At 36.5% G+C, this 13,276-nt stretch overlaps 1 protein-coding gene across 1 annotated transcript in view; it reads left to right on the forward strand.

Moving 5' to 3' along the window:
* LOC131855421 (inaD-like protein) overlaps positions 1-13,276 on the forward strand; it is a 232,420-nt gene that overhangs the window by 114,755 nt on the left and 104,389 nt on the right. The window contains exons 19-24 of the mRNA XM_059206696.1: positions 510-654; positions 899-1,012; positions 1,627-1,752; positions 2,869-2,994; positions 6,927-7,112; positions 8,707-8,797. Of these exons, the coding sequence (XP_059062679.1) occupies positions 510-654; positions 899-1,012; positions 1,627-1,752; positions 2,869-2,994; positions 6,927-7,112; positions 8,707-8,797 (788 nt within the window). The remainder of the gene's footprint in view (positions 1-509; positions 655-898; positions 1,013-1,626; positions 1,753-2,868; positions 2,995-6,926; positions 7,113-8,706; positions 8,798-13,276) is intronic.

Genomic DNA, 13,276 nt, shown 5'->3' on the forward strand with positions numbered 1-13,276 from the left:
TATTTCCCTCAAATTGAAGTAAGAAAAAATATATATAGAGAGAACTCTCTACCTATATATTTTTTTTCTTATTCCAATTTGAGGCTGTACTCGGAAATTAAAAAAAAACAGTCTGATTGAGATCTAATTTTTTTAAGTCAGTCCAAAACACACTAAAGAATGCGATCTCATAAGAATGCATTCTCTTGAGAATGCGTTCTCAAAAGAATACGTTCTCTTAAGAATGCGTTCTCATAAGTATGCATTCTTTTAATAATGCATTCAACAATTCAGCATGAATGCGTTCTCGTAAGAATGCGTTGTCTTAAGAATGCGTTCTCTTATGAATGCATTCTCGTAAGAATGCGCTCTCTTAAGAATGCGTTCTCTTATGAATGCATTCTCTTAAGAATGCGCTCTCTTAAGAATGCGTTCTCTCACGAATGCGTTCTCTTAAGAATATGGTCCCTCCAGAAAACAATAGTCCTGTTTAATTTTGTACCTTCTATTAATATAAGTTTTTTTTATAGTTACATACCACAATCAGCAATGACGGTGACAATATCTCCCGACCGTCGTGAGACGCTGGTAGCTCAACGGTGGGGTCCCCCGCGACGTGTCACGTTGAAGAGGAGTCCTGGCGCCCCCTTGGGGGTCAGTATTGTTGGTGGCAAGGTAAGCTACTGATCTATTAATTGTTGTTAAAATAATAATAATACTGAACAGTATCGGTCTCGGTGTTTTCTCTGTATAATACGTATGTATTTACGAAAATAAAAACTATGTATTTGTATCAGTTATCTAGTACCTATAACACAAGCTTTAGCTAGCTTAACTTGGGTCTAGATGGCGCTGTGTGAATTGTCCTGAGATTATTATTATTGATTTCCTAAGGGATTATATGAGACTGTCTGAACAGGTCGACATAATCTCCAATGAAGATGACGAGGATGGAGACGAGAAAGCAATATTTGGAATTTTCATAAAAAACGTAGTGCCTGAAAGTCCGGCTGGCAACAGCGGAGAACTACAAGTGAGTACAAACACACTAACAAATATCTTATACATATAATTAGTAAAAATCACGGGATCTTACCATGTTTTTTATTTATGTGCTAAGTTTCCGATATTTCAGTAGTTTTTCAACCACCTATATATATATATGTATACAAGATCACAGGTAAACTCAGTTTACCCGTGATCTTGTATACATATAAATATAAAACATATCGTGCAAATAAATGTGGTAAGATCCCGTGATTTTTACTAATTATACGTACCTGTTATTTATACGTGTAATTAGTAAAAATCACGGGATCAAAATCCTTCCTTAGCGGATGCCTACGTCATAACATCTACCTGCATGCCAAATTTCAGCCCGATCCGTCCAGTGGTTTGGGCTGTGCGTTGATAGTTCACTATGTCAGTCACCTTTGAGTTATATATATTAGGTGTACAAGATTATTACATCAGAGCTTAATAAGAGCTCAGTTTCTTGTCAGTCCTTCTTGGCTCGAAAGCACTCCGAACTAACGATAGATTTGACATATCATAAGAGTCTGTAATAGACCTAATAGAATAAGGATACTTTGATTTGATTTGTTTATTCGAATAAAGAATATTACAATTTATGTACCATTTAAACAGACAGGAGATCGTATTTTGGAAGTGGATGGTATATGCGTCCGATCGGCTCCTCACGATAAAGTGGTGCAACTGATCAGAGCGACTGGTGATGTGGTGACACTCACCGTTCAGAGTCTGCTAGCATGGGTGAGTAACTCTATACTACAATTACATTAACTTATAATGTATCAACTAAATTAGTTAATTTAGTTTTGATTAATTTTGATTAATTTTTTTTAGATTTGACATATCATAAGAGTCTGTAAAAGACCTACATGAATAAAGATATTTTGAATTTGAATTTGAATTTAATTCTTAATGTAAGTAATGATCAAAGAGACGTAAATCTTATATATAAAATTCTCGTGTCACAATGTTAGTTACCATAAAACTGAAACGACTTGACAGATTTTTATGAAATTTTATATGCATATTCAGTAGGTCTGAGAATCGGCTACTATCTATTTTTCATACCCCTAAGTGATAAGGGTTGTCCATCCCTAACATTATTTTTTTATTTTTTGGGCAATTTTTTTTTATTTATATTTTTTTATTATGTGATATTAAAAAATACATACAACCCTAAATTTTCACCAACCCCTATTTTTTATAGCTTTATTAATTTTTATGGCAAAACAACGTTTGCCGGGACAGCTAGTTATTTTTATAAACATCCTCTATTGTTGTTCTTTCTTCAGGGTGAATATCGTTACAGCATCAGTTATACCTGTAGTAAATTCATTAATTACAGTTATAAAATACTAGGTTACCCGCGTGACTTCGTCTGCATCAGAATTACTTAACATTTATCATTACGTTTCGCCCAACCTACATAATATCTTTTTAAATTATAGCCTATGTTACTCTGATGTACAAGCTATATTATTGTAAAGTTTCATCAAAATTCGTTAAGTCAGTTTTTGCATGAAAGAGTAACAAACATCCATCCAACCATAATCACAAATTTCCACGTTTAAAATGTTAATAAGATTAATTCTTCTTAATTTCCTATCATTACATAGTCTAAAACAAAGTCGCTGTCGCTGTCTGTCCGTCCCTATATATGCTTAAATGTTTAAAACTACGCAACGAATTTTCAAACGGTTTTTTTAATAGATAGAGTGATTCAAGAGGAAGGTTTATATGTATAATACATGTACACCCGTGTGAAGCCGGGGCGAGTAGCTAGTACTCTATAACTTCACTGCAATTAAAACATCTAATTCTTGAACGTTGTTTGCTTAATCTACTATGTTTGTCCAGAACACAGACTCTTCAGATATGGAAGCATCATCCCCACCTGTATCGCCAGCTCGGTCTGTACATTCAGCTCGGAAATCGCCAGTTTCAATATCAGCCCCAATCAGGACACCGCAACATGAGATTAAGGTATTGAAACTTGAGATCTAAAAGTTATATAAGTCACAGGTTCAGCCGCACATGGAGTACTGCTCTCATCTTTGGGCGGGAGCACCTGGATACCAGCTCGATTCTTTTGACTCGGTTCAGAGACGTGCTATGAGAATTCGATGATCCCAATCCACTTAGCTTGAGGCGAGACTTCGCTTCGCTTTGTGTGTTCTACAGATTATATAACGGACTGTGTTCTGATGAATTGTTTGACATGATGCCTACGGCCACCTTTTACCATCGCACCTCTCATCGACAGGGAATTCTTCTCCACGCGCTGAAACCTAAGTGGTCCTGAACAGTGAGGTTTCAGAGGAGCTTCCTCCTGCGTACACTTAGATTGTGGAATGAACTTCCTGCCGAGGTTTTCCCACGAGACTACAGCATGGGGTTTTTCAAAAAGGGTTTCTTAAGGGTCGCCAAAGCGCACGTGATACCCCTGGTGTTTCGGGCGTTCATAGGCTACGGTAACCATTTACCATCAGATGGGCCAAACAAACGAGCATGCGGCTCACCTGATGGTAAGTGAATACCGCCGCCCATGAGCACCCGCAACACCAGGGGAATTGCAAGTACGTTGTCGGCCTTTTAAAAAGGAATAGCTCTTTTCTTGAAGGTTTCAATATCGTATCGGTTCGGAAATACCATTGCTGGAAGGTGATTCCACAATGTGGTTGTGCGTGGCAAAAAGTAGTAATTGCCTGAAATAAATAAAAAATAATAAAACCCGCTTGCGTTGTAAACGCAAATAGTGAAGTTCTGTTCCATAACCGCAACAGTTGCTATTACCATTTTATCAAATTTGATCGAGTGACCGCTGGGAAAAGGTAATAAAGTAATCGGCGGGAAAGCAACAGTGTTCATCACAGTTTTATGGCTGAGTATTTAAAATCATGTGTTTGACGACCTCGGTGGTCTAACGCTCTAGCACACCGCTTTACGTCGCGGTCGCGGGTTCGATTCCTCGCACTGCACAAACTTTTGTATTCATGAGTATGATTGTTTGTATCGGTTTGGGTGTTTTCTATGTATTTACTACAAAAGAAATCTATGTATTTGTAACAGTTATCTAGTGCCCATAACACAAGCTTTAGCTAGCTTAACTTGGGTCTAGATGGCGCTGTGTGAATTGTCCTGAGATTATTATTATTATTATTATGTGTCTTGAAGAAACGATATACGTGTGTATCGTATCGTATCGTATCGTATGTTGGACTCCATTCTCCGCAATTAGCCTCACATTCGGGCCGTTGTGCGTGTAGAGCCAGACTACTAACGTAGCCAGCCAAGCTCCTCCCAAAAGCGCAGAAGACTCCTGGTGTCTTCGCAGGCTTCACGGAGCGACCTCACCGTTCCGAGGATTTGTTTTCGTTGTTGGGCCACTGCCGTGCACTCCAGGATTACGTGAGCCGCCGTTTCTTCAGCTTCAAAACAGCCCCGACAAAGGGGGCTGTCTGTAGCATCAATTTTGTATAAGTGTTTGTTTAAGGAACAATGGCCCGTTATTGTCCCTATCATTATTTTGAGGTTTTGTCTATCTAGATTAAGTAGACGTGTTGTTAACCGATGGTTCGTTTTTGGAATTGCCACTTTAGATTGTTTGCAATCAGTGGTTAGGTTCCATCTTTGGTTTTGTATTTCGGTGGATCTCTGGCGAATCCAGGTGCGAAATTGCGAGAATGGTATTGGCATAAGCGGGAGGGGGCCTGCAACCACCATACCGGATCCTACTCTCGCTAGTTCGTCCGCGGCGTCATTGCCATATGATCCGCTGTGCCCCTTTATCCACTGGATAATTACTCCGTTGTGCGTTGCAATTTTTTCCAGGGCGATGTGGCACTCGATTATTAGTTTGTTGTTGGATTTTCTGTTCTGTAGTGCTTTAAGCACGGCTGCACTGTCCGATATGAATTTAATGTTGAAATTGTTGACCCCTAACCTGTACACGGCTTTTGCTGCCTCGGTCAGGGCAACACATTCGCACTGAAAGATCGAACTGTGTTTGCCGAGCGGTATAGATATGTTCATGTTGAGGTCAAGGGAATGTGCCCCAGCTCCTGAACCGTTCTGTGTTTTGGAGCCATCTGTGTAAATGCGTAGTTCATTTACTGCAGATTGGTCCCTTTCCTCCTCCTTCAATTGTATTTGGTATTTCCTGTTAAACGAGTGGTATGCTTGAGTTCTGTCACACGGAGCGGCAATCAAAGGTTCATATTCGATTGCTTGGTTCAGGATGGTTGTGTGAGAACTGTAATGGTTTTTGCCCCATAGACCAAGATGGTATAATCTTGTGGCAGCTATAGCTGCTTCTTGCTGTATGTATAGGTCAAGGGGTGTAATGTTAAGGGCTATTTCCATTGCCATTGTTGGCAATGGAAATAGCCCTTAACATTACACCCCTTGACCTATACATACAGTAACTGAGGAGCACGCAAGTCTTTGGAAAGATCTTAGTTTGTTGACTGTGGTCGTAAGTTTCGACCTTGTCCACCAAACCAAGGCCCCATATACCAGCATTGGTCTTATTACTGATGTGTATAGCCAGAGAGTTATTTTCGGGGAGACACCCCATTTATTACCAAGCATTTTCCTGCATTGATAGAATGCAATTGTGCTTTCGTTAATTTGTGATCAAGGTGTTTATTCCAGAGAAGTTTACTGTCTAGTATGACTCCCAAGTACTTGACCTCCTCCTTAAGTTTAAGTTCTGTATTAAAGAGTTTCGGTAAACTGAAAGTACCTGGAACTCTTTTGTTGGTGAACATGATGAGTTCTGTTTTAGAAGGATTCACGGAGAGTTCATGGTTTTCGCACCATCTCTCTATTGTTCTGAAGGCTTCTCTCATGCGATCGCATAAGGTTCCCTCAAAATTTCCTGATATAAGTACAGCAATGTCGTCTGCGTAACCTACCGTGTAGAGGTCGTTGTCGTTGAGCTCCTCAATGAGTTCATTAACGACTAAGTTCCACAGGAGTGGCGACAGGACCCCTCCTTGTGGACATCCTCTACTTACGATCCCACGTGTGGTAGTGTTTACGGTGAACTGAATTGCACGGTTTTTCAGCATGTTGTTTATCCATTCTATGAGAGTTGTTGGTACTCCATGTATGGCAAGAGCGCGACTGATACTGGTAAAGTTCGTTTTATCAAAGGCCCCTTCGATGTCTATGAAGGCACCTAGGGTAGGCTGCTTTGAGTTTAGCGAGTTACCAATGCGACTTACGACGCTGTGGAGTGCTGATTCCGTTGATTTGCCTTCACTGTAGGCGTGTTGGTTGGTGTGCAGTGGTTTGTTTATACATATCAGGTCTCTGATCTCTTTGTCGCAAAGCCTCTCCATTGTTTTTAGTAAAAACGATGTGAGACTAATTGGTCGAAAGAACTTGGCCTGTGTGTAGTCACCTCTGCCAGGTTTCGGAATGAAAATTACTTTCACTTCACGCCATTTCAAAGGTATGTATCGGTGATATACGTGTGTAATTAACACACTTGGCTCTTAGTAAGAGGTTGATTAAACAAAAGTCATCTTTTCTGTGGTATGCTTATTATGGTGATTAAACAAAATGATTATTTCTATGAACCTGCTATTATATATTAATACTAAATAATAGTAATTGATTACTCCTTTTCGTGAGCAGAGGACCTTGATAGTGTAATAAAAGTCAAAGATTCCTGGATAGTTTTTTAATTAAATGAAAATGGTTTACAATGAATACGTACGATTATGCGTATACGATCGTTAGCTAATGAATATTTTCTGTTCTCTGGCTGTACTGGTGTAGTGAAATAATATTTTGAACCACACATTCGTACAACCGTGCCTGAACAGTTATTATGATTAATATTACTAATTAAGTTCAATTTTGTAAATCATAATATCATTAATTTAGATAATATCAATTGTGTACAGATAACAGTGACATCGGATGGCGATACAGAGAATGAAAAAGAAACAGAAATAGAAACGGAGAAGGAAGAATCAAAAGATTCCACGTCAGAAGAACAGAAGAAACCTGTATACTCTGATTCAGAAAGTAGCGATGAAGAAGATGAAAGGGAACTCGGTGGCAGAACATATTCAGATAAAGGTGTTGAGGTAATTATTGTAAAATTACTTATTGAATGAAAAACAGAATGTATCTAAATATATAGAACTCAAAGGTGACTGACATGTGATCTATCAACGCACAGCCCAATCCCCTGGACGGATCGGGCTGAAATTTGGCATGCAGGTAGATGTTATGACGTAGGCATCCGCTAAGAAAGGATTTTGATTAATTCAACCCCCTTTTCATTCATTCATAATTTAAGAGCTACGCTCTTGTCGGTGGAGCTCTTGCCACTTTCCGCGATCTTCCATCATGCTCTTTAATTCTTGATACGACACGACTCCCATTTTCATTCAACCCCCAAGGGGATAAAATAGGGGATGAAAGTTTGTATGAAACTTTGTCAATTTTAAACCGATAGGGCTGAGACTTTGCATGCATAAAGCTACTATGACGTAGGCATCCCTTAAGAAAGGATTTTGATAAATTTCACCCCTAAGGGGATAATATAACTCGAGCGAAGCCGCGAGATTATTATTACTATAAAGTATTAGCTTTAACCGCGTCTTCACCCGCCTGAATTTTATAGTCTATGAATTATTCTGACGTATAAGTTATATTACCTAAAATAGACGAGGAAAAATTTGGGACACTTGATTGCGGCACGATGATTTCATGAAAATTATTATTAAGGGAAAAATAGCAGGAAAGAGGGGGAGGGGAAGACCAAGGAACAGCTACATCAAGCAAATGAAAGACAGAATGGGAGTCGTGTTACAAGAATTAAAGAGCATGATAGAAGATCGCGGAAAGTGGCAAGAGCTCCGACAACAGTAGATCTTAAAGTATGAATGATGAATGAAGCTATATTATTGTATAGTTTCATCAAAATCCGTTCAGTAGTTTTAACTGTGTAGATTTTTAAAAGTAAATTTAAAAAACTCATAAAACTGTGCTGTTATGTGTCTGCACTCCAAATGCAGGGCAATGCAAGGTGTCTGACTGCTGGTGTCACCAGATCATTATGTTCATTTTATGTTTCAGTGTGTAGTTATGTTTTATATTTATTTATATACTAGCTGATACCGCGACTTCGTCCGCGTGGAATTAAACTTTATTTCTCTAAAATAAAAGATTTTTTCTAATATAAAATTAGCCTAAGTTACTCCTTATTTCTAACTGCCAAAAAAAGTCCCGTCAAAATCGGTCCAGCCATTTCAGAGATTAGCCGGAACAAACAGACCGACAGACAGACAGACAAAAATTGTAATAAGTGGTTTTTTTGTGTATGTACCGTATTTATATTCATATGCATGTAGTAAAAAACGGTTATTTCAATATTACAAACAGACACTCCAATTTTATTTATATGTATTGATGGTAGTATGTCGTGAATGTTTATTCTGTGTTATCCGCCTAGATTTATGTATGTATGTATATTATTATTATTATATTTATTACTAGCTATACTCGTGACTTTATTTTTCTAAAATAAAAGTAGCCTATGTCCTTATTACATCAGCTACCTGCCAAAAAAAGTCTCGTCAAAATCGGTCCAGCCATTTCAAAGATATATTACTTATAAATAATATTATAGCAATACAAGTGAAATAAACAAATGGAGAAATATTTCTCTTTTAGATCGACAGAGCTTCAGCAGGAGCAGTGAAACGCAGCAAAGAAGAGAAGGAAGCGGACGCCGAGGAAGAAGATAACTTCGGATACACAAGCAGTGAGTGGAAAGATACATTATTTACTCTTATCAATTTCTCTATTTATCTCTTACATGTTTACTTTTACGCGTGCCTTATAAAACATAATAGATTATAAGAAATGAAAGGATGAAAGAAATTATAGAAGACTAGTTGTATTTGCGACTTCGTCCGCGTGGAATTTAACTTCATTTTTCTAACATAAAAGTAGCCTAACTTACTCCTTATTACATTAGCTACCTGCCAATAAAAGTCCCGTCAAAATCGGTCCAGCCATTTCAGATATTAGCCGGAACAAACAGACAGAGACAAAATTTGTAAAAAATGTTATTTTTGTGTATTTATAGTCATATGCATGTAGTAAAAAACGGTTATTTCAATATTACAAACAGACGCTCCAATTTTATTTATATGTATAGATGGTATCAATAACAAGATCTGTGTTGATTGTTGAGTGTGGAAAACCTCAAGGCCGACGGTTCACAGGTTCGTTAGGGAACACACCTCAAATTCGTGTTTATTTATTGTTATTGTAACCTATTTTATATGTTTGTCTGTTACTATACTGGAGTTTATATCATGTTGGATGTGTTGTTAATTTAATAGATTTTTTTTAAATAGAATTTAACAAATTATTACAACAGATTACACTAGACTAGACACTAAGAATGAGTGCGTAGCGGTTTCTATGTTGATTATCGCATGCCTCTTACTTGTTATACTGTAATTATTGTGCATTTTCTATGGCATATATCACGGGGAGTGTTCTGAGGAATTGTTCGGATTAATACCAGCTGCTGAGTATCACCAGAAACTAAAATACCATCCTGATCATCTGGATGAATGGCGGTCTTCCACAGTGCGGTTTTCAAAACTTTTTGCCACACACAACCACATTGTGGAATCACCTTCCAACAATGGTATTTCCGAACCGATACGATATTGAAACCTTCAAAAAATGAGCTTATTCCTTTTTAAAAAGCCGACAACGTACTTGCAATTCCCCTGGTGTTGCGGGTGCTCTTGGGCGGCGGTAATCACTTACCATCAGGTGAGCCGCATGCACGTTTGTCCCCTGTGTTATAAAAAAAACATCTATTCAAAAGAGCAACACACAAGTTTCTTGCTCATTCTTCTTGTGATAAGTCTGCGTTTCGTGGTATGAGTGAGTGAGGTCATGAGTGGTAGAATCAAAATATGACTATTCAAAAGTGCTTGTAATGAGTTTATTTGAATAAAGATTATTTCTATTTCTATATAACTTTGATAGTGTAATTTGCTTATTAAATATTTAAAATAAAGTAACATGAAATATAAGTGACTGAAATATAATAAATAACAAGCTACTCGCCCCGGCTTCACACGGGTGTACATGTATTATACATATAAACCATCCTCTTGAATAACTCTATCTATTAAAAAAAACGCTTCAAAATCCGTTGTTTAGTTTTAAAGATTTAAGCATACATATAGACGGACAGACAGCGACAGCGACTTTGTTTTATACTATGTAATGATACAAAAAATTAATAAATACTTGTAGATACAAGTTCACATCTGTGCTCATACTGCGCAGTGGTCCGCCACCAAACTTTGTCTGTAGTCTTGTAACTGTCTTAGCTAATGCTTCTTTTTACAAGTAGGGCGTTCACATTTTAGATACATAGGTAAATTTTTTTATACTTATCTTTGAACTTTCGGTACTGTGTAGTAACACAGTATAAATATAGTTAAACAGGTTTTAATTTAATACGAATATCCTGAGAATAATATGAGTGCGTAGCGGTTTCTATGTTGATTATCGCATGCCTATAACTTGTTACTGTGTATTTATTTATTTAAAACTAGCTGTACACGCGACTTCGCCCGCGTGGAATTTAACTTCATTTTTCTAAAATAAAAGTAGCCTAAGTTACTTCTTATTACATCAACTGCCTGCCAATAAAAATCCCGTCAAAATCGGTCCAGTCATTTCAGAGATTAGCTGGAACAAACAGACAGACAGACAGTCAGACAAAAATTGTAAAAAATGTTTTCTTGGTACCGTATTTATATCCAAATGCATGTAGTGAAAAACGGTTATTTCAATATTACAGAACAATTTTATTTATATGTATTTCATTTAATGTTAGACAGCTGGCCTTTACAGCATCACCGGACGATAGGGGGCGAGTGCAGATTGCACTCCAAACCAAAGGAAGGACTTATGGAGCAGAAATCTATATAATGTTATACAGTGGAGTGTTGCAGTTTAAAGTATGCCTTATGCAAAGTGTTGTAAATAAACTGGACTTTTCCAAAAAAAAAAAGTAATTCAATTGAGTTTCTTGCCAGTTCTTCTCAATTGGATCTATATATCGAACTGGACGGTAGGGAAAAAAATTATAATGTAAAAACTTGACGTTCATAAGCGGCTAAACTGTCCTACATGAATAAATGATTTTTGAATTTGAATTTGAATTTTGAATAAAAAATTATATATAAAGCATTGCAACATGTTTTTTTTTGCGTTGTCTGACTTGTTCTTCTCAATTGGATCTATATACCATTGGCAGACATTGACTTTTGAATTTGAATTTTGAATAAAAAATTATATAAAAGCAAACATGTCAGCAAGATGGACAGACAACTGACGTTCATTCATAACGGCACGCTGTATAGATTTGTGAATAGATTTTGATGATTATTTTTCTAACTCTAAATAATAAATAAATAAACCTGCTCAATTAAAATAGTGCCATCTAGTCCCGGAGTAAGCAGAGCTGGTGTTATGGGTACTAGACAACAGATATAAAACATTTATATTGTAAATATATACATAATATACGTGCGACGATACAAACAATCATATTCATCATATTCATTAATACAAACGTTTGACCGTCGGATAGTACCATCGGTGTACTAAACCACTAGACCACCGAGGCTGTCTAGTATAAATATATATATTATTATTAGATATAGAAAATAATTAAAATTATATTAATTTTTTTTCGCAACCAAATACTGAAATATTATTGATGCGATGATGTATCTTTAGTAGTGATGTGATCTTTTAGACTTTTACAGATATTTATTAATGAAATATCTGTAAATATATGGCATTAAGTTCGTCAAATTGTACAATTTTTAAAAGTGCAATAAAGAATAAAAAAAAATGTCTAAAAGATATGAATAAATATTGATTTGATTAGATATCATTTTTTTTAACCAAATCATATTAAAATACTAGCTGTTCCCGCGACTTTGTCCGCGTGGAATTTAACATTATTTTTCTAAAATAAAAGTAGGCTAAGTTATTCCTTATTACATCAGCTACCTGCCAAAAAAACTCCCGTCAAAATCGGTCCAGCCATTGCAGAGATTAGCCGGAACAAACAGACAGACAGACAAAAATTGTAAAAAATGTTATTTTGGTGTATATACCGTATTTATATTCATATGCATATAGTAAAAAACTGTTATTTATTATTACAAACAGACACTCCAATATTATTTATATGTATTTATAAATATATTTAATAAATTCCCGTCCTTAACAATTTCCAGGTGAAATGAGGCGAAGCATGAATGGGATGTTTGCGCTTTTACACATAATTAAACAGACAGACAGACAGACAGAAATAGTAAAAAGTGTTATTTTAGTGTATGTATCATATTTATCTTCATATGCATGTAGTAAAAAACGGTTATTTCAATATTACAAACAGACACTCCAATTTATATGTATATATGAGCATACATAATATAAACGGTGAACAATTTTGACTGAAATTTTTACTATTTTTTTATTATTTTTTTTACATGTCTAATATTTGATTGTGACAACCCTTGACAATACAAGATGGCGTAACCACAAAGTACTGTGTAAGTTTGTTTCCCAAGTTATTTTTGATCTTCGCAGTTACTCGAAAACATTCGTGGAAATTCTCATTACAACTTCTCACATATTTATTCTCGTTTCAGGTCAACAACTCTACTCGTTATAGGTTGCCTAATTGTTATTGATTTTATCCAAAATAATACTTGATATTATTTTGGATAAAATCAAGCCGCATATGGAATACTGTTCTCATCTCTGGGCCGGAGCACCACAATACCAGCTACTTCCATTTGACCGCATTCAGAACCGAGCAGCCAGAATCATTGGTAATCAACGTCTATGTGACAGACTCGACCCATTGGCTTTGCGGCGAGATATTGCATCTCTGTGCATTTTCTACCGCATATATCACGTTCAGTGTTCTGAATTTTTAACAAGGAATTGTTCGGATTAATACCAGCAATAGTTTCACCACCTGATCATCTGGATGAATGGCGGTCTTCCACAGTGAACGGTTTTCTAGAAATTTTTGCCTCGTTGGCCCTGTTTTTTTGTGGATTATTTTTTTCCAGCAATGGTATTTCCTTACCGTTAATACACTTGGTGAGATATTGAAACCTTCAAGACAATGTTTTATCAAGTTTATTCCTTTTTAAAAGGCCGACAACGTACTTGC

This window comes from Achroia grisella, unplaced genomic scaffold (assembly GCF_030625045.1).
Source record: "Achroia grisella isolate CSIRO2021 unplaced genomic scaffold, CSIRO_AGI_Agris_v1 utg1419, whole genome shotgun sequence".
Classification (NCBI taxonomy): Eukaryota; Metazoa; Arthropoda; class Insecta; order Lepidoptera; family Pyralidae; genus Achroia; species Achroia grisella.